General features: G+C 46.8%; 1 protein-coding gene across 1 annotated transcript in view; it reads left to right on the plus strand.

Moving 5' to 3' along the window:
* NDUFA4 (NDUFA4 mitochondrial complex associated) overlaps nucleotides 1–27679 on the plus strand; it is an 85825-nt gene that overhangs the window by 27394 nt on the left and 30752 nt on the right. The window contains exon 3 of the mRNA XM_069604966.1: nucleotides 24907–24967. Within this exon, the coding sequence (XP_069461067.1) occupies nucleotides 24907–24967 (61 nt within the window). The remainder of the gene's footprint in view (nucleotides 1–24906; nucleotides 24968–27679) is intronic.

Genomic DNA, 27679 nt, shown 5'->3' on the forward strand with positions numbered 1-27679 from the left:
TGGCGCCAGATTGGCACACTAATGTGCCCCTCTGCGCCAAGGCAGGTATAGTAAACGAAAATAATTCAAAATGGCAGGCTGCCTTTTAGCAGGGGCGGAGGGGCTCCCTACACCGCTGTGGAATTTTTTAATGTGGGGGGGGGTGCACCTCTCCACACCACCCCAATTGGAGGGGCAGCTCATCTCCCTCCCCAGGGGCAGATGAGGGGGGGGGCTGTCCTGCACTCCTCCCTGGGCTCAGACATCCGTTCCTAGGAGCAGATATCTGGTCCCAGGGATGGCTGCATAACATGGCACCCTTTCCTTTGCAGCTGGGGGACCGGGGTGTCAACACCCCATCCCATTAGAAAATTCCCCAGCTCTTTGGGGTGCCCCACAGCCCCCCTAAAATGTGTTCCACCATTTTCCATTTTTTTTTCTTCTTTGTTTACAAAACTTGCCTTGGCGCAGAGGGGCACATTGGTGTGCCAATCTGGCCCCAGGGTGCCCAACCCTTACTGCCCCACCCACTGGGGGGGCCTGTCCCACTATGTTTGATGGCCCTCACCCCAAATGGGTGGCGGTGGCACCTCATGCAGGTCTCCCTGGGCCTCCTACAAACGGCTGCGTGAGGTACACCCCCCCCCCCCCCCTTCATTTGGGATGTGGGGGAGAGGGCCACCACAAATGTGTGGGACAGGCCCCCTGGTGGGTGGGGCAGTAAGGTTTGGGCCCCTGGGGCCAGATGCCACACCAGTGTGCCCTTCTGCGCCAAGGCAGGTTTCGTAAACAAAGAAAAGAAATTGAAAATGGTACACTACACTGTAGGGCTGGCCGAGGGGCACCCTAAACCACCAGGTAATTTTCTAATGTAATGGGGGTGACCCCCACCACACCAAATGCAGGCGGGGCATCTCATTCAGCCCTCCCTGGGGGCAGCTAAGAGGGGAGCATCTCATGCGGCCCTCCCTGGGGTCAGATGCCCCTTCCTAGGAGCAGATATCTGCCCTCAGGGAGGGCTACAAGGGGTGGCTCCATTTCCTCTTGGCGAGAGGGCCACCCCCCTTTTCTGTAAAATAAATCCCTGGTGGCTATTGGCCCCCACTCCCACCCAAAATTCCTCTTGTAATTTTTTTTTTCATTTTGCCCCTTCCCTGGGGGCAGATCTGCCATCTGCCTCCACGGGGGGCCTTAACCTGCAGGCCCCATCCTTTCGGGGGGACCTGCACACTTATTCCTGCTGGCCCACCCCCCAATTGGATGGGGGGGGCCCACCTCATGTACTCCTGCCTGGTGGCATAAATCTGCCCCCAGGGAGGGCTACAAGGAGTGCCCCCTTTCCACTTGGTGTGGTAGGGGGAGGGCCACCACACTTTCAGGGGGGCAAAAAAAACCCAGCCCCCCATACTTGTTCGTTCTATTTTTTTGGGGGGTTTTTTTGCCCCTTCCCGGGGGGCAGATCTGCCATCTGCCCCAGAGTTGTGCACATATGTGCCCCCATGCTTTGGGGACAGGGGAGAGGGCTGCTTACTGTAAGCAGCACCCCCCCACGTCACAAACGTATGCCTGGTGATCCAGTGGGTTGCTGGGCACGGATCGAGCGCTCTGTGCTGATCCATGACCAGCAATGCGTCAATTTTGTCTTTGGGAAGGGGAGAATCTCCCCTTTCCAAAGACACAATTTTTTTCAAAAATCCATGATCCCCAACCCCCATCCCACCTCCCCCACCCTCCTCTTCGTTTTTTTACATTTTTATTTTCCTCCTCACCCCTGTCGGCAGATGCTCAATACCCCAGGGGTCTCCTGCGCTGTGGCGCCAGCCATGCTTTGGGGGAGAGGGGGCCGCTTACCTAGTAAGCAGCCCCCTGCTCCCAAAACAGAGCCCTGGTGGTCTAGTGGCCATTGCTGGCCGCGGATCGAGCTCTGCGCCCGATCCGTGACCAGCAATGCTGTCACACAAGGTATCGCTGGAAAGGGGAGAATCTCCCCTTTCCAACGATACCTGCCTCGATCTCCGGCTTGCAAAACAGCCAGAGATCGAGGCAGATGCAGAAGGGCTCTTACCTTCTGTTTTCACTGCGGCAGCCGAAAATGGCTGCCGTAGTGAATTTACTTTCAATTTCATGTCGGTGTGCGTTACGCACGCCGGTGTGAACTTGAAGGTAATCCAACCCCTTGGCAGTGAAGGGGGACCTCCCCCTCACATAGCCCGGGGATTGGATTAGTTTTGTGCGATTCCCTGCTTTGCAGGGATCTCACAAAACAGTGCTGAAAAGGATGAGGTATCTCGTCCTTGGCACTAATAAAGGTTAATGCAATCATTAAGGTAGCTGGGGGCGTGGCCTGTTATACATTTATGTGTGAGCGCTTTGTAGTGTATCCTTGCTTGGATGGGAAGCCAGTGTGCTCCTCTCCTAAAGTTATGAGCTCATTTTTTTATTTTATTTTTTAATGCCTAATGCTGATCTTGGGGCTTTGTTCTGCAGTAGTTGCATTTTGTTGACATTTTTTGGAGGTTCCTAGTAAAAGTATATTGCAGTAGTCTAGCAAGAGTGATACTAAACTAATGTTATGCAGTTTTGCTGTGAGGAAGGGTCTGCTTAAAGAAATCAGTTTGGTGTATGCTGTAGAAAATGCCAGGGCGCTGATATGTTTACTCATGGTGAGGCTCGAGTCAAGGTAAAAGTTTTTACTTGATTTGAGATGGGTATTATCGATGATACTTTTGTAGAGTGGGTGGAGATTGGCTAAACGGATGGGAAGCCTAGATTTTGGTTTTTTCTCAGTTTAGGCAAAGGCTGTTGGCTGCCATCCAAATTTGGATGATGGTGTATATTTTATTTACTAAGATGGTGTCTTGTTATATGTTGCCTGAGATGGGGATAAGGATTTGTGTATCGTCTGCAAAATTGGTGTAGGTTACTCCCATAGCATCTAAAGCTGCGAAAAGTAATTTAGTGTATGCATTGTAAAGCGTTGGTGAGAGGCAAGAACCTTGTGGGACTCCTATTGGTACTGGTATCGGGTCCGCTGTTGTCACCTATGGCTACTCTAGAGGTTCGGTCAGAGAGGAAAGAGTTGATCCATGTTGATGCTTCCTTGGAGAAGTGGAAGTTGTCTGTTAGGGTTTGGCACAGTTTTCTGTGGTCGACTAAATCAAATGCAGCGGACAGGTCCAGCAATAATAGGATGCAGAGATTGCCTCCGTCCCTGACTGCATCCATTTGATTTTTTTAGCTCCAATAGTTCTTTTTGGTGCTGTGACCCGCGTGAAAGCCTGATTGTGTCTCTCCTAGTGGGTAGTTGTTTCCAAGGTGGGCTTGAACTTGTGTATAGGCTATTTTGTCTATAATTATGAGGAGGAAGGGCACTGTGGTGAAAGGTCTATATAGTTGGTTGGAATGGTAGGGTCTAATGTGGGTTTTTTAAGTAAAGGAGTGACCCATGCTGCTTTGATGTTAGGAGAGATAGTTAGTTTGAAAGGAGGCATTAACAAAGTTAGTTATGGTGGGAGCTAGCGTGGTGGTGCACTCTTTGACTAGTTCAGCAGGAAAGTTATCACCTTTGCAGTTAAATGGTTTCAGTGATGCTATTGTTTTAGTTACTTGCTCAATGGCAACTGTAGTAAAGTGGAATGCTGGTATATTGGTAGGCAGGAGAGGTGACTACTGATGGTATTGTCTTGTTGGCAGTATCTAATTTTCTTTGCGATTTCAATTCTAATTAATTTTTGCGGCTAGAGCATCTTGGATGGTAGTGCGCCAGGTTTTATTTACTACTGTACTGGGAGGGATGAAGGGTGTTCCTTTATGATGGAGAATAATTCCTTGCTGTTAGATGAGGCATTTGCTATGCGGGTATTAAGTGAGTTGGCTTTCTGTGTGTATACTTGTGTCTTATAGGAATTGGTGATTAGATGTAATTCTTTCTTGTTTTCCATTGATGGGTTTTTTTTCTACATGGGTGTTCTAGTGCTGTGTGTTTTATTTTTTTTTTTTTTTTTGTTCAATGAGGTCATCGTTGAACCAGGGGTTGCTGGGCTTTTGTTTTGGTCGTTTGGGCCAGAGTGGAGCTATTAAATCAATGGCTAGTTTAAGACGGGAGTGGTAGTGTGAGATTTCAGCTGGGTTGTGCAGAGGGGGAAAGATGAGTGGTGAGTAGTTTGTGTAATGGAGAGAGGTTTTCTGCAGTGAGTTTCTTGGAATTACTCATCATGGGTAAGGGATGGGGAGTGTGTGTGGGGTGGGGGTCTCTTGTTCTAATGTCAAATCTAATGAGGGAATGATCCGTCCAGGATATCTCTAGGGTGTCTTCTAAATGTATTGTAGTGTTAAGCATTAGGATCTAGTCGAGTGTGCAACCTTTTCTATATGTTGGAGCCTTGACATTTTGTTTGAATTGCATTTCTAGGAGTGCGTTGTGGAATGCAGTGGCTCTATGGTCGCTGGGGTCCTCGTATCCTAGTTTGATGTCACCCAAGAGGATACATTTGGTATTTGGCTTGATGAGGGGTGATAAGTAATGGTGTTTCTAAGTCTGGGTTGTTAGTGTTCTCCAGCATTGGATCTTTCATGGATTCACATGCTTAGAATATTCCCCGTCGTCAGGCTGGGAATCCTCGGTAAGTTATATAGACATTTTCCATAGGAAAAATTCTGACACTTTTGTGTCCTATCTACGTCGTTTTGGGCCGCGCCACTAGGACGTAGGGGTATATATAGCTCCGCCCCGCGGATTTCAACCGTCTTCCAGTGGTGGGATTACCTCGCGTATCTGCTATTTTAAGTTGTTCTTTCTACTTCTGCGACTGTTAAGAGAATGTCTGGAAAGGCGTTGTTTCGTCCGTGTGCTATGTGCGGCCTTAAGGTGTACGAAGGGGATGGTCATATGGACTGCATTTACTGCCTTCATCCTCACCACACGGCGGACACTTGTGAAATCTGTCAGGGTTTCTCCCAAAAAACCCTCAAAGATCGAAAAAGACGCCTGGTTGATTGGCTCAATGACGGAGCGGGTGCGTACTCGGCATCGGAGGTGGGCTCCACGGCCTCAAAAAGTAAGTCGGAACCCCCGACGAAGAAGGCACGTGCTGCCGTAAAACGAAGCTCGGAGTCGGCTGAAAAACGACCCTCGGAAAAACATTCAGAGACCCATTCGAAGACCATCTAAAAAGAGAAAAGCACCATCTAAATCCTCCTCAGGAGACCGTCCTAAGTCTACCTTGAGTCGCGAGGCCGCGGCCAACAAGTCGGCCCCAAAAGCGGCGGGAACACCTCAAGGCCCTGCGCCACTGGCTTTGCCGACGACCTGCTCGTCGACGGCTCCTCCCACATGTTAAACTGCGGTGGTAGGAAACATATCGTCGACGGTGGTCCCGTCGATGGGATGGCAACCGGAGGTTTTCGATCCCGTCCCGCCGGAGGCCCTGCTTCAACAAGAGGCGACTTTCTCCATCTTGTCGGCTGACGAGGAACGCGACACGGTTGTGCGCCCAATCGATCTGGGTCTGCAGCCGACCAGGGCGATGTCGCTCTTGGGTGTGGGGTTCCATCCCTACTACCTCGTCATTACTGAACCCCCAGGCGGTTCTGTCCTTGGAGGTGCTAAATACGCTACAAAAACTTTTACAGCATTTGGACACACAAATACCCCAGCCTGGGGCCCCGACACGGAGACAGTCTACGCCATTCGTCGCCGAGCCCGGCTCGGCTCCTCGCTCGTCGACCAGGATTACGGCTGCTTCACACGCGCCGGAAGATTGCCCTACCCTGCAAGAAGAACTTCTACAGGACTCTGACCGTGAGGAATCCGGTTCAGACATCTCACTATCCCCCTCAAGGGACCCAACTTGGGACTCTGAAGCGGAGATGGAAGCTCCGAGAAGCCCGGCACAGCCATCACCACCTGACGATGTGGGTGCATTCCATGCCATGAGTAAGGCGTGTTCGGAGTTTGGCCTAGTCCCTGAAGAGGAGAAAAAGGATTGTTTTCTTTTTGATCATATGGGCAAGAGAAGGAAATCCATATTCGCCATCCCGATTTTGGATCATGTCTGGCAAGAGGGCCTGAAGACCATGCGGCACCCGTTCTCTGAACCGGCAGTGAAAGGTCGTTTGGAGAAGAAGTTCAAGGCTCCGGAATCAACTCCCAAGTGCCCGACGTCTCAACCTTTGCCGGAGGCGAGAAAGGCCAGGTCTCAACATAAATGCATGACTCCTCCAGACAACGAGGCCAGGAGACGGGACGTTTTCGGCAAGAAGGTGCTATCCGTCAGCGCGACTACAGTTAAAGCAGCCAACTCCTTTGTGATTATGTCTAGGTATGATGGGGAAATGTGGCACCGACTGGCTCCTATCTTGGAGCATTTGCCCGAGGAACATAGAAAGTCCGCAATGTTGCGAGTGCGGGAAGGAGGAGGCCTCCAACCATGCCATAAACATTGCTGTCGACCTAGCCAAGTCCGGTTTTAAGCAAATCAATAATGGCGTAGTTCTACGTAGACCAGCCTGGCTCAAGTGCACTACGTTCAGACCGGAGGTGCAATATAAAGTCTTGGATATGCCGTGTGAAGGGGAGCAACTGTTCGGTGAAAAAGTTGATGAGGCCTTGAAGGGCATGAAAGAGGATATTGACACTGCACGGTCACTTGGAGCCCTCCAGAGTGGTAGGAATTTTTCGTTCCTTTCGTCCTTTCAGAGGGGCGAGGTTTCACCAGACCCTCCTACTCGTCCCAAGGCTACAGGCGTGCGGCCCAATCTTCTCGTAGAGGCAGAGATTACCAAACCTCCAGATGGCGTGGGGCCTACCCTTCGTCGACGAAAGATAAACAAACAGAGCCAACAATGACATGCTTCAGGGCGTCCTGGGGAGCCGAGTCTCGTCGCAAGCAAGCCACCACACATTCCACCAGTGTTCTCGGCCCAGCCCCACCTTCAAATACTACAGGAGGTGGCGCTTATGCTGCAGAAAGGGGCTATAGAACTGGTCCCGGTGGCAGAAAAAGGACAGGGAGTGTACTCCCGGTACTTTGTCGTCAAGAAACCAAATGGAAAATGGCGTCCCATTCTGGATCTACGAGCGCTCAACAAACTGCTCAAGAATTTAAAATTCAAAATGCTGACGCTTCAGGAGGTGATCCGATCGATAAAACCCGGAGATTATTTGTCGTAGCTAGACCTTCAGGACGCATACTTCCATATCCCGATGCGTCGACGGCACAAAACTATCAGTTCAAGGTCCTCCCGTTCGGCCTAAAATCGTCCCCCAGGACGTTCACCAAATGTCTGGCTCCAATAGCAGCCTGGTTAAAGGAAGGTCACCATGTGTACCCTTATTTGGACGATTGGCTAGTTAGGGGACTGTCTCCAGAAAGGGCACAAGAAAGCCTGGATGCCACCCTGTCCCTCCTGCAACGTTTGGGCTTTGCAGTGAACTTCGACAAGTCCTCGTTAAAGCCTTCAAGGACCTTGGTCTTTTTGGGTGCGGAGTTCCACACACAGTCGTGACTGGTGAAGCCATCCCTCGAAAGGATTCAGACTGCAACAAAAGTGTCAGTATGAAGGTACATGTCCCTGCTGGGGACCATGTCGTCCTGCATACCCTTGATAGACAACTGTCGCCTCTTCAGGAATTCTTGGCGGATCGATGGGCAGAGTCGAGGACGCTGGTCGGACAAGTTGACCATCGGCCAGCTCGTGCAGGCGCTTCAATGGTGGAGAATCTCCATACACCTAATGAAGGGAATGCCCTTACTGGAGCCTGCGTTCCAGAAGACAGTGGTCACGGATGCTTCTCTAACTGGGTGGGGAGCGCATCTGGACTCATACAGGTTCAGGGTCGTTGGTCATCGGAAGAGTCGTCCCTCCACATCAACCTGCTAGAGTTGAGGGAGGTGCGTTGGGCCCTAAAATCCTTTCTGCCACAGATAAAGGGCTCGGTGGTGAGAATCATGACAGACAACACGACAACCATGTTTTATCTACGGAAGCAGGGAGGAACTCGCTCCAGGAGCCTGTCGATGGAGGCCCAGGAGATCTGGCATTGGGCCCTACAACACAACATACATCTGTTGGGGTTCCACTTACCAGGAGTGAAAAATGTGCAAGCAGACGCTCTCAGCAGAGAGATGAATTGTCTACACGAATGGGAACTGAACGATCAGCAACTGCACCGTGTCTTCGCAGAATGGGGGCATCCGGCCCTCGATCTCTTTGCGACGAGAGACAACAAGAAATGCTCCCAATACGCGAGCAGGTGGCCATAACAAGACTCGCTAGGGGACGCGTTCTCCTTCCCGTGGACGGGCAAGTTTCTGTATGCCCCCCCCATTCCCTCTCATCCGTCGGCCTCTGCAATGGATCCACAGATATCCTTGTCGGGTGATCCTGGTGGCCCCGTATTGGGCCAGACAAGTGTGGTTCTCCGATCTACTTCACCTCTCAGCAGCAGAACCAATGAGGTTCCAGAAGATCCCCAACCTTCTGTCTCAGGAGAAAGGGACCGTTTGGCATCACGACCCGGACAACCTCAGTCTGGCGGCCTGGCTCCTGATTTCGCCGAGTTTGGCGCGTTAGCGATTCCAGCGGATTGCCGTCGTATTTTGCAAGCCGCAAGGGCACCTTCCACGAACACTTCATACACATACAAATGGAAAAGGATCTGCATATGGTGCGCAGGTCAACCAGTTCTGGTCCCGCAGGCGATCACACCGGAACAACTCCTACCATACTTGTTGCTCCTGGCAAATAACGGGTTATCTGTCTCATCCATAAAGGTGCATCTAGCTGCCATCTCGAGATTTACTCGGAAGAGACATTCCACTCCACTGTTCAGTGACCGCCTAGTTAAACACTTCCTTAAAGGGTTGTTTCGAACCTTTCCTCCCAAGAAGTTGTTTCCTCCGATCTGGAGTCTGAACCTGGTCCTGGCAGCCCTGATGAAACCCCCCCCCCCCTTTTTGAACCAATGTCATCGACATCATTAACATTTTTGTCTTGGAAATTGGCTTTCCTGATGGCCATTACTTCTGCTCATCGCCTGTCGGAAATGCAAGCTCTAGTTATCGACCCTCCGTATTTGAGGTTTTTCAGTAATAGTCGTGCTAGCCACTAACCCGCATTTCATACCCAAGGTACCTTCCATGTTCCATAAACACGCTGCTATAGTGTTGCCTACATTCTTTCCAACACAGTCTTCAGTGGCAGAGAAGACTCTCCATACTTAGGACGTTAAAAGAGCTTTGAAATTTTATCTCCATCGCACTCAAAGCTTCAGAGACACGAGACAACTCTTCGTAGCTTATGGTCCTGCGGCTAGGGGTAAAGCGATTTCAAAACAAGGACTATCCAGATGGGTGTCTTCGGCCATTTCTTGTCATTCCAAGGCCGGAAAGCCGCTAGAAAAGCGTCCAAGGGCCCATTCGACAAGATCTACATCGTCAACGGCTTTGTGGTCCGGAATTCCGCTGGGCGATATCTGCCAAGCGGCTTCCTGGTCGGTACCACATACGTTTACCCGACATTACTGTCTCGCACAGCAACATGCTGAAGATACACAGATGGGGCAGGCAGTACTACGTCACCTGTTCCAATAAGGTAAGCCCCAAGTGGGGTTGCATCCTTCGGCAACTATGCTTTAAAGTGTCGTGTCTTTTTCAGTGAACATACTATAATGTAATGTGTTGCCATAGTAAGTGGGCACTGGGCTTGTACAGTGAACATGCTGTAATATAATGTGTTGCCAAGTAAGTGGGCACTGTGCTTGTTGTGATGTTGGTTTGCATACACGCCTCCAATGTTGGGGGATACTGCTATACAATCTATTCTAAGCATGTGAATCCATGAAAGATCCAATGCTGGAGAAGGGAATAGTTTCTTACCTGTAACTCCATTTCTCCAGCATTGGTATCTTTCATGGATTCACATGCGCCCTCCGGCCTCCCCTGAACATGCAAACCAGAGATCCCCTCGCCCCCCATACTACTTTGGGGGGCTGAAATCTGAGAGATGCGGGGGCAGAGCTATATATACCCCTACGTCCTAGTGGCGCCGGCGTGCGCGGCCCAATACGACGTAGATAGGACACAAGTGTTGAAATTTTTCCTATGGAAAATGTCATATAACTTACCGAGGATTCCCAGCCTGACAGGGAATATTCTAAGCATGGGAATCCATGAAAGAGACCAATGCTGGAGAAATGGAGTTGCAGGTAAGAAACTATTCCCTTACTGGGTGTACAGGAAGTTGAGGGTAGTGTTGGGGTCTGTAGCAATTTTGAGCGCCAGCAGTTCGTATCCTGGTAATGTTTCTATTTTGCATTCTCTAAGCTTGAATTGTTTTAAAGATTATGGTGACTCCACCTCCTGTGTTTTCTTGTCGATCTAAGTATTGAGTAGCCAGAAGGTAAAGCTAGGGAGAGCAGTGGGCCTGAGGCTGCGTGAAGCCAAGTCTGTTATGGCGATGAAATCTAGGTCATACTCGAGGATCAAATCATGGGTATCTATGGCTTGAGCGCTTAAGATCTGACGTTGAAGGGCACCTTTTAGTGGATTACTTTGGTTGGCAAGCCATTGATAGGGAGTGGTTGTGGTGAACCTTTCTTGGCTGTTGTCTGTGATGAGAGGTGGCGGTGGGGTTGGTTAGGGGTATTAGTGTAGTTGAATTTGGGTGCTGGCTTGCCCTGAGTCGGAGCAGTAGGTAAGATGGAGGCTTTGCTGTTGGTCTGGTGGTATTTAGTACTGTCTTTGGCAGATATAGTAGTCGGGGTGAGAGAGGATAATCTATTTGTTCTTTGTTTACCTAAAATAGGTTTGGTGCGTGGGATAAGAGTATGGGTCCTTGTTGTGAACCGGCGGCACTGGGTTTTGCCCAGTATGAGCTTGGATGTAGGTATACTGTGGGTGGGGGTAGGTGCTATAGTGGTGAATGCTGGTGTCCTAGGTAGACATGGCCTGGGGCAAGGTAGGGGGTGATGTCTAGGACAAAGTGTGCTAGACCTCTTCCTAACTGAATGAATGTCCTTGGGTGCAGAGTGCTGAGGGGTTTGAAGTGGGGCATTGATTCCAATTTGTAACAGTAATGGGTATAATGTTGAATGTGAGTTGTGTTGGTGTTTGGTCTGCTCCCAGTAATGTGTATACTATAGCGAAGGTAAGTATTGAAGCTATGCAATGTAGTATACCTTGACTAGAGAGTATCATACTTGGGCGAGTTGGGTATAAGTGTTTATAGCTGTCCGAATTATGTCTTTGGATAGCACTAAATAAGGCTAGCTAGGGTCAAGGTTCGGGTGATGTAGGTTGCGCAATGATTGGGTTAATTACGCAATGTAACCAAAAAATGTGAGTGAGACAAAGTATATATGCTAGTGTATGTAGCAAGGGGCTAAGCAGAGTGTATTACTATGCGCCAGCAGTACATAGGCCTAAAGAGATACTGTGAGTTGATGTGCGGATGCGTCAACCAGATAATTGCTGAGTCATTGCTACTATAGTAATCGTGCATTAATGGAAACGGGATGTCACCTTGACTATGCATGAGCAGTAGAATATGCAGGCAACGTATAAAATCAGCCTCGTTAATTCAGCAGTACAATATTGGTGCAGAGAATAATTATTCATGCCTAATAGCAGTGCGTATTGCAATAAAGGGAGGTGGTTACAGATCGGTGCAATCGCCTATATCGACACGGGTAAACATGTTTTGAAGTTAACAGTTAAACAGTAGAATATTGCAAATATGCCATGTTTACTTCATATTGTAGTTATTACTGAGGGGGTGACTGGCACTGCCGCTTAACATGCGTAAGGACGTGCGGTTACTGTTGTGTCGGACTTTATAACTATGGGGATGTTTGCAAGCACTGACTCCTCTGCCGGGAACTAAGTTATTTGGGCAGAGTGACTCGCGAAGGCGCACTGGCGGCACGGACAGGCACGGGACAGGTGTTGTCCTTGTTTCAAGGTCTTTTGGGCGAGCGTCCGGCTATGGATTGGCAGGGATATGCGATCGGTCCGCCAATCCGGGCAAGAAGTGTAGGGCAGTGTATCTCGTCGGTACTCTTGCTGTGGTTATGCGTCTGTGGCGGCCATCTCATCTTTACAAGGGGTAACTTGTGTTGGATAATGGCGAATATTCATTTCTTCGTGCTGCTAACATATAATTCGCTGAAGGTGCGCAATTGTGGCTTACCTCTGCTAGCACTTATTGAAACGAATTATGGCAGCATCTGCTCTGAAGGTGGGGGCTATGTGAGGTGTTGCCCGATGGCTTGCCTCTGGATCCCTGGGGCTCTGGTCGGATCTGCAGTGATAAGGAGCTCCTGTTCCACTGCCGCTCACCAGTTGCAGCCAGGGTTCTGCCAACGGACAGGTGTTGTCCTTGGTGCGAGGTCCTTTGGGCGAGCGTCTGGCTACGCCTACTGGCTATGGATTGGCAGGGATATGCGATCCGTCAGCCAGTCCGGGCAAGAAGTGTAGGGCAGTGTATCTAGTCGGTACTCTTGAACAACCTGATCATGCCTATTGTACCAAAGAGGAGTTTGAATGGCAATGCATCTCGTCATTGGAGACCTCTTTGTGGAAGACCCCCGCTCCATCCCTCAACCCCCACACACAACGCCCAGGTCAATGTAAATAAACGGGCATCATTTTTGACTGCAAAACTACAAGGAGAAAATAAAAATGAGCAGATGCCAATGCACATAATCTCAGTCCAGCTTTTGGAATAAGAAAATACCCTAATTGGTTTAGGACATCAGAATGAACTGAAAACGGCACAGTGGCAAGATTTATTCACAATTGGATTTAACATGCAGTGTTTCTCGAAACTGACCACTCCCACTGTAGCTCATCCAACAGCTCTGGAGGGTCACCTCAAAAGATGCTTGGCAAATCCACATTGCAGCCTCTATAGATACTAGCGTTCCCGTTTTTCCAATTGACTTAACCCATGCTACGTTGCAGTACAAACTGCAACTGCGTGAAATAAATAACTGTTTTCTACCACTGCGTCTTCACTGGCGTAGTAAGAGTGCCAGTGACTGTATCCTCGTGTCAACTGACGAATCTGATTAACATGGGGGGGGAGGGCACGGCATGTCACGCACTTGCTGAAGTTAGTTTGTGGGCATGTGTTCTGGCCAGCATTCAGGGCTGCTGTTACGTCACGTCCTGCTGATCCGCAAAAGCAGGATGTGGCAAAACAGCAGCCCTGAATGCCGGACGGAACGTATACCCACGAACTAACTTCAACAAGTGCATGACATGCCATGCCCTCCATGTAAATCAGATTCCATCTTCCATTGAACACCACTCGTATCGTCAGTTGACAGATACAGTCCCTTGGACCTCTTACACGACAGTGAAGATGCAGTAGTCGAAAACCGTAAATCTAAAACATTGTGTGCCACGCACACGCATCAGCACGTTTCAAAACGAGTCGAATTTTCCCCATGCTCTAGAAGCAAACCTTAACCTGTTGTGACACTAAAACTAAGGAAAACACACTATAATCCAGATATCCTTACCTGATGAAGGGCTCACATTGGCCCGAAACGTGTCATAACCAATTAGAGTCGCTACATAGACCATCTCTTCCCAGATAAAGATTTTGTTCCTATTTAGATATCTGGGCCCATCAATGTTTGTGAATCGAACTGCTTTGTGACGATGACTATAATCAAATTGTTTCATGTCATGATCTTGTTTTTTTGTTTGAACCTACGTGTAGTGGTTATCTGTTTAGTTGCACGAACATATTGAATTGTGGTGTTAGCGCACAGACTCATCATCAATTCACTCAGATGAGATATATTATGATTTTAGCACTTGTTCAAAACTAGTAAAATATTATTTTAATTAAATAAGCGTATATATTTAAATTAGTTGACAATTATATTGTACTAGTCTGCCCTGTCACTTCGAGGGACCTCCTGTCTGTACTATATTGTGATCCTGTAGCCAAGATCTCACTGGGAGCACCTAAATTCCCCTGTAACTTACCATTAACCTTCTTTTTGATTCTGGTTGTAGGCTGGCTACCAGACAATTCTATGTAGGAAGTGGCTCTTTAGGGTAAATGTAGTGAAATTGTTGGCTTCTTTTTTTAAGTTGGGCAGTAACAATTTGGAGTATTGGTTTCAGAAATTTTAGTCACAAATGGAGTGTTAACCTTTAAAGATCCCGGTAGCAAAATCAACGCTTCTTGCTTTTAGACCATGTGCATTCCCGGCTCTCTTGCCCCCCTCCCCCCACTTGTCCTTATGGTCTGTTATCTGAAATTGGTGTAGGTTAGCTTTTTACTTAACAAGCATGTGGTTGGCAGTGGTAAAAGGATGTAGAATACCCCTTCCTGCTCAGAAAGGTGTAACTGCCTTCTGAGAGCTAGAGATTGCATTGCCACACCTGGGAAGGCCTGGTTGTGCTACCAGAATCGAAGTTGGTTGGCTATGTTTAGGGATGGTGTGTATATACTGTGAGGATTCGGGAGCAAGATACAGTTACAGGGTTGTCATGGTGGTTGCTATAAACGTTTATTTCCAAAGAAAAGGGGATTGAGAAAATCAGATCTCGCCCTAACTAATGTTATGCCAATGTCCAAGTAAGGTTCTGTCCCATGGTCAAAATCCTATCCTGACCCTTAATGCTGAAAACATAACAAGTGTGCAATGTCTCTTAGCTGCTTGTCCGCAGGCCATCTTTAAAGTTCAAAGTGCCAAAAGAAGTTCCTAAAAAGTAATTCACAACTGCACGGAGAATGCCTCCGTTCCCTGGTTCATGGTCTCCTTGTAAATTAGTTCCAGGGTGATTTCTCCTTCAGTTTTTCACAAGCCCTAAAGGATTGTTTTTTTTTTTTTTTGGGGCTTGACTAAGATTTGGCAGCAGCAGATCTGTTTTTTACTCTTGCACTTGCATTTTCCAGAAAAAAAAAACTACTAAGGATGGTGTTGGGATTTATGGCTAATTTCCCTTACCTAGTAAGTCCCTCAGCAGCTTTGCTGGATTCATGGGGTTTATTTTTTCCACCTGGTAAGTGTACCTTTTGCCCACTCTTGCATGGGTTTTGCCATGTGTATTTCTACTTTTTGTGTGATCTTGGGCTCTGGAGCCACACCACTTCATGGGCCCAACTGTTTGTGTTCCACAGCACCCTCAGTGCAGTGACTCAGGGTTGTCTCTAAGACTTCCTGCTGACTTCATTTTTCTGGGGCTGACTACTGTCCCCCAGAAACAGCTAAAATTGCCATTTACTTTAGTCATTTAACCTACATACCCAATACACCCCATCTTGCATGGAGTATTGGAAAGGGTTCACTCTAACCCCTTTTTGTCTACCTCCTGGAGCCTTGTTTCGCTCCCTTAACACTCAGACTTGGCTGGTAGCAGTGGTATCTACCCTAACTTTTCTACCGCGATTATAGTATATAAACGTGGTACTGTTTTAGGCTATTGTGTTAGCCTCGAACATAAACCCGCTTGACCAAATGTTTTGTTTTGGCTCCGGTCAGGTTTAGTCGCCATTTCTTTGTGTTCACATCCTTCTTGCGTTTTACTTTGCGCAGCAAACCAGGTTTGCCTTCTTTGTTCACTGTCCTTTGGTGGGCTTCTGCAAAGAAGCCCTCCTTTGGGGTCTGGGTGTCTAGGTGGGCTGAATGTGAGGGAGGGGTTTAGTAACCCCCTGCACAGGGTCTCCTTGGAGACCCAAGTCGCACTTTATGTCCATTGGCTGAGGTGGTTGTCCGGTCTGGACAACCGCCCCCTGCTGTGTGATTGACAGCCAGGCTGTGTGAATGGAGGGTTTTGGCATAAAAGGTAGACTCTTGGGCCGGAAGTCGGAGTAGCCACTTGAACTACAAGAACCGAAGAGAAGCGCAGAAGACGACGGCTACTGCAACTCCTGAGTCCCGGTGAAGCCCTGCTGCAGTCCTGAGCTATCTACCCTTCAACGACAGAAGATCCAGTCCGGAGTCGTCTTCCCTTGAACCTGGTGGGGATCAACCAGCTCACCTTCTACAGCCAGAGAATCCTCTTCTGGGTCGAACATCGCTGCCCGAAGCTGTAGTGGTCCGGATAGCCATCAGAAGAGCCCTCTCCTGTTTTAAAGAAGCGCACCTTTTTATTCACCTTTGCTTTGCTGCTGCTGGCCTCATCCCTGGGTAGTGCAGATCGCTCCAGGCGTCGTCCTCCTTGTCCCCGTGACTGAAGCTTCAGGAACCGCGAGTCCCCTATTCCTTGGTTTTTATTCAATGTTCTAAATGTGTTTTGACTACGGTTACAATTCTTCCCGCAGGTACGCTTTTCTTTCGTAAGACCGTCATTACTGTCAAAGTGAGCGCTGCTTAAACCCAAGGTAACGTCTTTTGTTTCACAACACCGATCTGTCAAATCCCAATGTACTTACCTTGAATTGGCCTGATCCAAAGGAATTGGTTGTGTGTGGTATATTTAGTGTGGTTTTGTTGTGAACAGATGGTTTAAAAATAAATGTACTTATATATTTTTAACCTGAAACCTTGTGTCCGTGTTTGAGTCACAGTAATTGTAGTCCTTGGTTCAATCCCTATTACTACTCATTTGCTCTTGAGAGAAGTCTGGCTGCTCCGCTACTGCTACCACTCTAACTGTGTAGCACAGGCTTGTACCAAAGGTGAAATTGTACTACCACTTGTAGACATAATTGTATGTAGTGTTCCCTAAGGGTACTGCAGAGGATTATGCCTCTCAGATGGCTAGCCTGCAAATATGGCTGTGCCACAAGATTTTGCTTTTGCCCGTATTGTTTGGCCTTCTTGCTGCTTTTGTCGGGTTTGCAATTGCCATGTAAAGGATGCACTTTGCTTGAGCAAGCAGCAGCTTCCCCAGAAAAGAGGTGGCTTGTGGAGCCCAGATGTTTGGTCTGGTGCCCAATTGTCTGATGGGCAAATGTTGCAAGTGGCTATCATGATTTAGTCACTGCCTGGTTGCAGATCCTTAACAGTGGTGTACCTGGGCAAGCTTCCAGGCCAGATATTGGATAAAAGGAATCCTGCACTGAGAGTTTGAATGAAGTCCCCTATGAAGAAGAGCCGCCCATTGTTCTGAGAACCCACCCTTTCTTCAGCTGACCGGCACCAACTCCAGTGAAGCACTACTCCTCTGCCTGAACTTAATATGGCCCTAGTCAGTTCTCTGTAGGAACAACCCATTGCAACGCCTGGTATGGAAACTGTGCCTTCTGAACCTCGACCAGAAACCAAAAAAGTGTAACAGTATTAACTAAAAGTAGTAACCAAGTAACAAAACTAAGGGGAACAAGTACTGGCAGCCTGAGGTACGTGTCTGTTTCCCCATAACAGATTAGCAAAAGGCAAGTGTAGATCAGTGTAAAAGGTACAAGTCGGGATCAAAAATAAACTGACCACAAAAGTGATGGGTGGAAGGTTTCGAATGAATCTAAACCACTGGCAATTGCTCTGGGCAACCTTCCACACCACTGTTTTTTAGCCCGTCTGCGCCATTGCAAAAGGGGACCAGCCATGTGCAAATCGGGTAGCAGCCCAGCCCGAACTGCTAGGCCAGGTCCCCTCTGCACAGAAAACCAAGCAACCCAGACATGTTTCGGCCTTGTTGGGGCCAAGCCTGATTTGCATATGGTCTTCCCCTTTTGTAATGGCTTGGCAGGCGAAGAACGATGGTCTGGAGGGTTGCCCAGAGCAATGCCAGAGGTCAAGATTTAATCTAAACCTTCCAGCCATCAACTCTTCAACTCTTTTTGTTTTGGTGGGATCAAAAATAAAAGCAGAAAGTTTAGGGTCCATTGGGTGCAGTGAAGAGACTTTCTATACTGGCTCATTTAGTAGAACTGTTTATTTATTTCTTCATGTAATGCCTGTCCCAGATCAGATCGAGCCCTAGGATCCCATCCCGACCTACTCTGCATGATTAGGTGTTGGACACAAACAAGTCGTTATTTGGCTCATCCGTTGCATTCCATGAACTAATGCCTTGTATGCTCGATTGTACTGTATTTAATATCAACAAACATTTTAGTACATTTGAATGTTTATATTTGAAACATCACTATTCTGTGACTATTTCCATTTAAGCTGCGTTAGTTTTCAGCACACAATAGAGCCCAAGTAAATAATTTTATTGTGAATTAGTTCAAATTTGAACTTTACACAAACAATACAGAATACCAATATATCCAATAACTTAATACATACAATCTCCACATGAATATTATAAAAATATAACATATAAAATCTAACTGCAATACATAAATAGAATATACAGAACATCATATATAACACAACACCTGACGCGTAACACCAAGCGTAGGGGCCAGTTCCTAGGAGGCCCAATAGCTTGGGACCTCGGGAATGTGACAGACAGCACACTCAATGCATGATAATTTTTGGGATAAGCTCAAGCAGTTACACTTGTATCCTGCCACCGGCTCCAATTCCACTCTGTTCAGCTACAGTTGGCGGATTTGATGATAAACTTTTAACTCTAACCCATACCCTATATAATGCCAACTGTGTCCCAATAGTCTGTTCAAACAGTAATCCCAGAATGACTCTCCCTTGATGGTATAATTATTTGCCAACTTTCCCAGCAAGCACATATACAGTGGGCCGAAACGAGGGCACAGAGTTAAAACGTGCCTAGTTTCTAGATGTTCTCCCATCTCAGATACAACAGCACCTATCCTTTGGTAAAATGCCCAGCTGTGGTCTGACAACCGCTAGTACCTGAAGCTGGTTAGTCCGCAGCTTTCGCATAAATTGACGTATCTCCGGGTCAGGGCATAGTATCAAGTATTATTGGGTCTTTCTGTATCTCTGGATTACATGTTACGGCCTTGTACCCCTTCAAAGCGGACAAGTGGGTATAGTTCTGGGTCCAGTCCCATATGTTTTTGTATAATTTTTTTTTTTTTTTTAAATGTATGAATGGCATTGTTCTCGTCATAAGACCAATCTAGATCAGCAAAAAAAGACTTGTTTAACTAACTATTACCCTGGGCTGACTTTTCGTTATCAAAGTTGTTACCAGCCAAGCTAGGCAATTTGCATGAGAAAGTGGAAATGGATTTCAGATAGAACACACCTCATGCCTGAATTCCAACTTAAATACTGAACAGAGCAGGCTGGACCCATACCCAATACTGCACGCCAGTACTGGCCCTCTAATATATTGAGCCAGTTCAAATCTTGTATCGCTAATGCCTCCAGGCCATAGAAAATGGCCGGGACGAAGCACTGTTGGTAAAGTTTGATAATCCCAACAATGCTATACCCTGCTGTTCCTTTAGCGAATTTACAGGCCTGCAATATGAGGAGTTTTGCCCGTTCTTTTTTTGGAGGATGATCAGATTGTAATTAGGGCGGGTGTCGAATTCTAACCCCAAATATGGATAAGAGTGATCGATACTTCTACCCAAACTTGTCTCGACCCCTGAACTACTGGGGCCACTTAGCAATTGCCAGAATTTTAGTTTTCCCCGGGTTAATGGTAAGACCCAGTTGGCTCAAGTAGAGGGCCAACTCCTCTAGCATGCTCTTAACTCCTGATAACTTTCAGTCAAATAATATGAAGTCATCAGCATAGAGCATGCCTACAATGGGAGTATCCCCTAGCTTAGGAGGGCAATTTGCTTTGGTAGCCATCCGAGGTAGCAAGTCAGCAATATATAGATTGTAAAACATAGGTGCCCCCACACAGCCCTGTTTAACTCCCTTGTTGATAGAAATGGGATCGGTGGCCTCTCCCTCGTTGTCTGGCACTGTTACTATGTAAGCTCAGCAGTACATGTAGTATCCAGCCGGGGCACTTTAAGCCACTTAGCTTAGCCCACAAAGTCTCCCGTTTGACTTGGACGAAAGCACTGCAGAAGTCAACGAAGACTATACAGGGTGGCATTTTTATTGCTCTGTGTTAATTAATTGATCCAGGACCCTGATATGTGCTGTCCCAGAACCAGGTCTAAACCCTGTCTGAGCATAATACAAGATTTTATTTGTTACAACCCAGTTTTCAAGTTCCCTAAGGACAAATGTCGTGAATATTTTGCTGGTTACGTCAAGCATGGAGAGAAGTCGGTAGTTACCAGCGTTACATCGATCTCCCTTTTTGTAGACTGCAAGTACCGACCTTCTCCATGTAGACGGGATCACAGCAGACCTGCAGACACGAAAAGAGTGTCAAAAGTACCTGTGCCCAATTGTCTGGATAGTTTTTTTAAATACTGTTTGCTAGCCCATTTGGGCCTGGGGCGTTAGAGGGTTTAAGTGCTAAAATAGCCTGCTTTATCATTTTATGACTTGAAGAGGTCATGTGTTTGCACAATGGAGGGAGCAGATATTGAACTTCTTAATGTGTTCTACCCACTGCTCCTCGCCAATGGGATTCACTATTCTTAGTCTCTTCTCCCCCTCCTGCCTCTGCAAGTGTTTGCCAGATTCTTCGTGCGTTTCTGCTCATAAGAGTCTGTATGAAGTTTTCCAATTTTTCACATTGTTGTGACTTGCGATAGTGTTATAACCATGAGTGATACTGCCGCTTGATACACTTAATCTGGGTCAACTTCTCCTGCTGGCTCAGTTTGAGTGTAAGCCAATCTGCAAGCTCGAATCTCTCGCTGCATTAACAGTTTGCGATCCCGGATCTTAATATCAAACTTGCCACGTTCAACTGCTTTCCATTTGATTTTGGGAACCTAGGGTCTCTTAAAAAGAAACGGTGAGAGATTGAGATTGTAGCCACACCTCAATCTCCTCAGGAGATTTCCCCCTTAATACACTCTTCATACAACAACCCTCAGGGAAAGTCAAAATGCTCATTCTTTCAATGTTGACCTTATCCGGTTTCCTGAATGACTTGTGATCACATTACTACATATATTCCCAGATCCCTTCCCCCTCCCCCACTCAGTCAGGGTAACTGGGGCATGGTCACTAAAAATGTTATGTAAGCCAATATCTTTGCCAAGTAGGCATTCAGAAACCACCACATAGTCCAGAACTGCTCTCTTGGCTCCCGCCACCCATGTTGTTTGACCAGGGTTATCACCAGTTGTATGGCCATTCAGGATTGTGCACCTCCATTCATTTAAATAGTCTAGCCATACCTTGCCTTTTGTGTTAGAGGTAATTTGCGGCATACGGCAATAGTCGGTTACATTGCTATAATTACCACAACCTTCTAAATCCACACATCTCGCATTTAGATCACCACATAATCTGATCAAGTTACTTTCATTATCTTTAACTAAATTCATTAATATGGTGTCCAATTGCTCACAAATGGGCTCAGACATCACGGTACCTGGTGGGTCATATACGTCAATGATGAACAGTTCTTGTTGCTTTCCTCCTCTGAGGTATGGTCACAGACACGGCTAACACATTGTCACCAGGTTTAGGATAATTTACCCGTCTCGGGTTATAGGTCGACTTTATTACCATTAATAGGCCTCCCTTGGGGCGTCCAAGCTCCCCCTTGGTGGCCACTGCTTGATAGGTCACATAGCCATCAAATTCCACCTTAAATGTGATCCAAGTCTCTTGCAACACAAACTTTGTGGGCAAACAAGACTTCCTGGGCACCACCCCCATTTAACCAGTGGCTGACACCCCTAGTATTCCAGCTCACTTGACCAATTTCAATCTGGGCATGTTTTTGTGGCAATCGTGTTCTTTAGCCATTCCCACCCTTGGTTATCGTTCTATGTAACTACTGCCTTCAATTCACCTTTAGATACAGCTGGTTTAGATTTAGAACAGTTGCATTTAACACATCCTTCTGAGATTTCCATCCTTACTGGTATATCCAGGTCGTACCCTAGATATCCCAGAGATGCAGCATGTAATCTAATAAGGGCTATGGTCTCAGGCAGACTACAATGGATTTTGGTAGTCTTAGTCTCCAGTATTAAGTAACCTGAGAGAGGGTACCTTATTGAACAGTGACAAAGCACTACTACCTTGGGTGCAATAGTCAGTTTTCTGAGGTAATACCAAGGGGGAGAAGAATGTACAGGGGAGGTATCGGTAGAGGGAGCATCAGCATTACTAGGGGCCATAATGCAACAGCCGGTAGGCACTGATTCCCCTGTGGTGGGCTGCTTAATCCAACTACATGATTACAAGCAGCATGTGACTGTTTACTAGCTTTATCCTCCTCCCGAGTGGACATTGTACAAGCCGGTCCCTCCTCCATCAGCCAGCTAGTTAGTGTGCCCACGGTCTGAGCCGACAGTCTTTTGCGTCTTGCTGTTTTATTTTTTTTATTTTTTATTTTTTTTGGTCCTGTTGGAGCTTCAGGGGTGCAAAGTTGAGTTTAGTGGAGGACAGTTCCTTTCATGTTTGTCACTCAAAGTCGCCAGCTAGTGATTGTCTTTATTTGTGGCATCAATGTGTTCTGCTTTGCCTGTCTCCCCTGATTAGTTGCAAACCCCAAGTCTGATGAACCCTTTATCAACTCAGCAAGGGATGGTGATGTTGCCAAATCCAGATTCACTACCGGTTGCTCCACAGTGGCAGTCTTGGGACATCCCTATTGCAGTAGTTGATTTTTGAGGGGCATCACCCCCGCAGGTCAATGGTTGCCCTTTCTTTAGGTTGATTTAAAATTGCTAGGTGATCTTGTATACTTGCTATTGCAACCTCCTGCAGTTTCAGGTCTTCGTGTATAGTGCCGCACAATTTGAATAGAATTTTAACCGCAAAATTTAAAATACCATTATTATGGTTTAGAGGTCTCTTGAGAACTATACTCTATATACTCCTCTGTGCAGTGCGGTTCCATAGAACATGTTAGGGCTAGCAGATAACCTAGCTGCCACCCCTGTGCTGGGCTGACGGGGTAACCTTTATTTCAGTAGCCAGTGGGATACCCCTCACCACCCCTGTAGGGGGCGCAGATCCCTGGATTACCTTGCTCCTTGATGGTGACAGAACTTGGACCTCTTCTCCTGGTAGGGGGTCTGATAGAGGTAGTTGCAACTGTTTGTGCTTTTCCTGCAGCCTCTCATTTCCTCCCACCTACAGTAGGGGTTGTACGTTCCTGAAGGGCATAGCACAGCTGGAGAAGTGAATCATTATCAAGATCCAACGGTAAGTAACTTCTATCAACCTCCGCTATAGGAGCAATGGGGGGGCAATGATGTTGCCTGGGCTGGTATTTTAACAGGAAAAAAGGCATCAATGGGTTTTTTTTGCCCCAACTCTTAATCCTTGTGCCCCACCCTCCCCTCCTTGCCGGCCCTCTGTGGTTCTGCACCAATGTCGTTAGATTGTTTAGATGAACGTAAACCGTACGGTTTCTTTCCCCGGGTACCCACTGCTTTACAGCAGCTTTCAGCTTTTCCCGGCATTACGAAAAAGGAAAAGGGGGCGGCAATATAAGGGTAAGTGTAGGTGGGCCACGACAAATTAAGACAACACACTCCCCCCCCCCCCCCCCCCCACGCAACTTGCTACCTTATTTTACTCTGCAGCCCGTGCCTTTAGCTTGAAACTGGGATGTGGTGGAACACAATTCGAAAATCTAAAACGGTAGTCAAAGCGTTCCCCAACAAGACTCTCCAAAGGGCAATATATGCCGTGGGCCAGATGGGAATAATAGACACAATTAATTTCTCTTTTGTGTTAGTGAGAGCATATCGTTTCAGTTTGATACGTAGGTACCTGATTTCACATCCAGCGCGGCTCCACTAAAGGCTCTGGAAATACCCCTGGATAGTCGCTCGCTTCACCAGCTGGAATGACAATCGCCAGTTTCCCTCGCCAGCCCGTCTGCCCCCGAGTGACCACGAATAACCACTTTCACTCTGCCTGACTGGGGATTTTGAGGTTGTTGCCGTGTCGGTCGCTGCAGCTCCTCCTTGTTAATGGTGAAAAGACTCTCTCACTTGGGAAATATCAGAGTAGGACCACGAAGGACCACTTTCACTCCACTTCACCCTGCCAAGTAAATGGTTCCTGTCCTCTGAATGGTACCCTAAAAATACGCAGGAGGACTTCGACATCTAACCATGAAACCACTAAAAAGGATTGGAAAGCAGGAAGACCTTCTTCTACATGACAAACTGTAGACCGTTAGGTTGGGAGAAGCTACCCCCTATGTGTTGAAACACGTTTGTTATAATAGGGACATTGGATGTATGTTGTGCTTTGAATTATTTATCATAACATTGTAATGTACTATGTTTTTGTATGTAGTTAAATGATGGTGTACAGGTTTAGAATGATTGAGACTGCAAATATTTTTTGTTAATTTTGGTAGTGGTTCAACTCCGTATTTTCCTCCCCTTGTTTTGGACGTACTGTTAAAAACCTGACTTGCAGCACCACTAGAGTCCACACAAGACTAGGTCTAGAAAATTAGGAATGTGTGGGACTCTGTCAAGCTTGTGTTGGGGACATTTTGAATGTGAGCAGCATCGTAACCAATTCTCCCTGCTTGTTTACTGAATCACGTCCAAATCATAACTGCATTGGCAGGGCATGGTGTACTGTTAGACTTTACTTTGCAGATCCTTCTTTCACGCAGTGCCCAGTGGGCCTGTAAGTGGGATCTTGATTCTAATGTAAATGTCTTTCCAATCCACACCAATAGCAAGATCTGATCTTTGCTGACCCGTCCCATTCCCCCACAATATCTTGAAGCAAAATTGCTCCTGTGAATGAGGTACATAGGCTGCCTAAAATGGTACCCCTATCCTTGCCTGATCCACATGCTAGTAACTCCCCAGCATCCACATGTTTCCATTATCTTCATGCTATACCTAAATTGATTACTAGAGCATACGCATTTATTTTTTCACAAAAAGGTAGACTACTTGCCTCTCATGGAGCAGCTTTATTATCCAGCATGTAGAACACTTAACTATTTTGTATTGAGACATGTCACTAACTGGTCATTTGGCCACTTGCATTTGCAGTTGGGACAAGAAGAATAACCCAGAACCTTGGAGCAAAAACAGCCCCAACTACCAGTACAAGGTAGGTTATTTTACTTCTGTGATTTGTGGCCCTGGGTTTGCACTTCATCCCTCCTGTGCAAAATGGTTTTTCGTATTGGTGTTAAGCGTGCTTTTAACCCACTTATGCTAATTTGTATTGTATAATAGTTGTGCTGTGCACATTGAAAGTTGAATGTGTTGAGATTACTGATCAGAATAACCTGTTGGTTATGTTGGTGTTACTGGCCAGGTGACCTACAATAGTCCTTGCATATTTCTGGTCCTTTGGCATAGGCAATCTTACAGGCCCCTGGGTCACTTGTGTTCCATACAACCTGGCAAATGACAAACTGAAATAAATCACATTGCCTGCCTAGTTTCCACCCCCACATGGAACTGATGTTATTGGTACCATCCGATCAGTGCACAGGAAGGAGCTCTCAAATGTTTAATTGCAATTAATTTTAATTGTAACAAGATGTTCGAATTAAAATATTTGTGATTGTCCTAATGGCCCCATTGGAATTTGACTTCCTATTTTGAAAAACAAATGGGAGTATTAAATAGTGTAAACAGTCCGCTTAAAATTATCTTCTCTAGAGCCCCGATCATTGGGTCATGCATGGCGCAAAACGAGTGATTCTTTAGCTGGTCAAGCAACACGCTGCTCTGGAGATGTGGGTCGATTTCTGTGCATTCTGGAACTTTGCTTGCAGGATATACTTTCAAAGAAAGAGCCTGATGTTTGTTTGCAGTAGGTTGTATTCTTTTCACTAATCTCTTCACTGCCCTCATTTCTTCAGCCCATATACCAAGTCACTCGCCTCCGTTCTAAGAGGCCTTTTAAATTCTTAAATACGACTAGACCTTCAGGGTGTGTTCCTTAGTTTACAGAATTGTTTCAGGGCTTGATCAGGCATGGGAGGGGGGGGTACAAGGGAGAACTATCTTACTAGGCCCCATGACATTGAGAATGCGCATGTGGAGCACCTAAGAGAAATGCACTTGCCCCAAGTTGACTGACAAAATATTTACCAGTTCTTTTTGTAAAATGCTGCATGTTGCCATGAGCGCACTTCATATTTGCATTCCGTCAAGCATGCACTACGAATCTGCCATTTACTGCAAGTAAATGAGAATTTTTTTTTCTAACATCCCCATGGTACTCTACCTTCATAAAAACTAATAGTCAATGCTAGTGGGCTAATCTATTTTGCGAGCCCTGCCTAGATATACACAGCGCACCATTTCCTACTTGCCAAGAGCCCTCGAGTCCAAATTTTGAAGACTGATGTAATGCTGTGTGGGACGTATGTGGAAGTTTCAAGCTACTAACCAGCCACTCGCCCCATCATTCCACATGCACACAGCACACCATATCGTACTAGCAAAGATTGAATTATTCCTCACCAATGGTAAGTGATTATTTTTGAGGCCCATATATGTATATTAAAACCAGCAAATTATGGAGGGTTTCAAAAGGCTTTCCTGTCACTTCTGCAGGGCCCCACAGTAAAAAAGCAGCGGCTGGAAGGTTTCAAATTAATCTTTACCTCTGGCATTGCTCTGTGCACCCCTCAAGACCGTTCTTTGTCTGCCAAGCTAATACAGAAAGGAGAACCATCATGTGCAAATTGGTCTTGATCGCACCCCCAAAAGGGGGGGGGGGGGGGGAGGAGGAGAGTCCAACCCAAACTGAAATCGTACCTTCTATATAGATGTCTGAGACTTGTGACACTGCTTAGATTAAGCTGCTAGTCATAGTCCACGATCTACTAGTTGATATTGAAGTTTTTTCAGTTATATAGTGATGTCTCTTTCAAGCAGCCACAGAAAGAGGTTACAAAGTGTAAACTCTGCCCCATCTCCAAATGACTGTCGAGTCAGACTATGGTAACGGCCCCAAGTGACATGAAGACTCCCTCACACAATAATCCAAAAATGCGAGCTAAAGCATTGAAGTACCCGCTCCAAGAAGAGTGCGGAAAGATGGGGTTCAGTCCCGACGTTCGGGGCCCGACCTGGCTAAGACGCTATGCACTGGAGAAAGTACAGTTAGCAAGGGGTGGGTGTGTCTCGAAAGTCTTCCTTACAAAACCTCCCACCCAGGCTCTGCTTACTTTACACAAGGCAGCATAAGGGCCTCTTGCAGTTCTCCAAAAGGGGTGGGGATGGGTGCGGGGTGGAGCGGACGGAGAGAAAATCCAAGCAAAGCACAGTGCACACACTGAGTCCCACGTATGGGATACAGCTGGAAGGGTTTGAATACTGAAGGCATTGCCATCTAGTTTCACAAGGATTCCCATTAGATGATGCCCTTGAAGATCCAAATGACTATGATGAGGATCTCGATCGGGTGCATGTCTACAGGAAGTGGGTGGACACTCTGGAGGATAGTTGTTACAACCTCCCCTACAGTGTATCATTAAGAGTACACATCACTTGAGAATAGCAGGCTAGTTATGGAATTGTCATACTATCTGAATTTCATAGAGCATATTCACGAGGAGAAAACAACATTGTACCCCTCATGATCAGTTGAAGCACCTGGGCCCATTCCTGCTGAAACCACCAACAGCAGTGAAGACATTTAATCCGTGAATTGAGAAAAAAATGCAAACTTTCTCCTTCAGACCCCATGTATCAAGTGGAGCATTCAACACCAGGATTCCGTTTACTACTGGACGGAAAACTGTAATGCTCCATGGTCAAAATAGGAGCACCTACCAGAAAAAGTAAATAAGATTTACTC

Source organism: Ambystoma mexicanum, chromosome 1p (genome assembly GCF_040938575.1).
Source record: "Ambystoma mexicanum isolate Mex_15411 chromosome 1p, UKY_AmexF1_1, whole genome shotgun sequence".
In the NCBI taxonomy this organism is placed as follows: Eukaryota; Metazoa; Chordata; class Amphibia; order Caudata; family Ambystomatidae; genus Ambystoma; species Ambystoma mexicanum.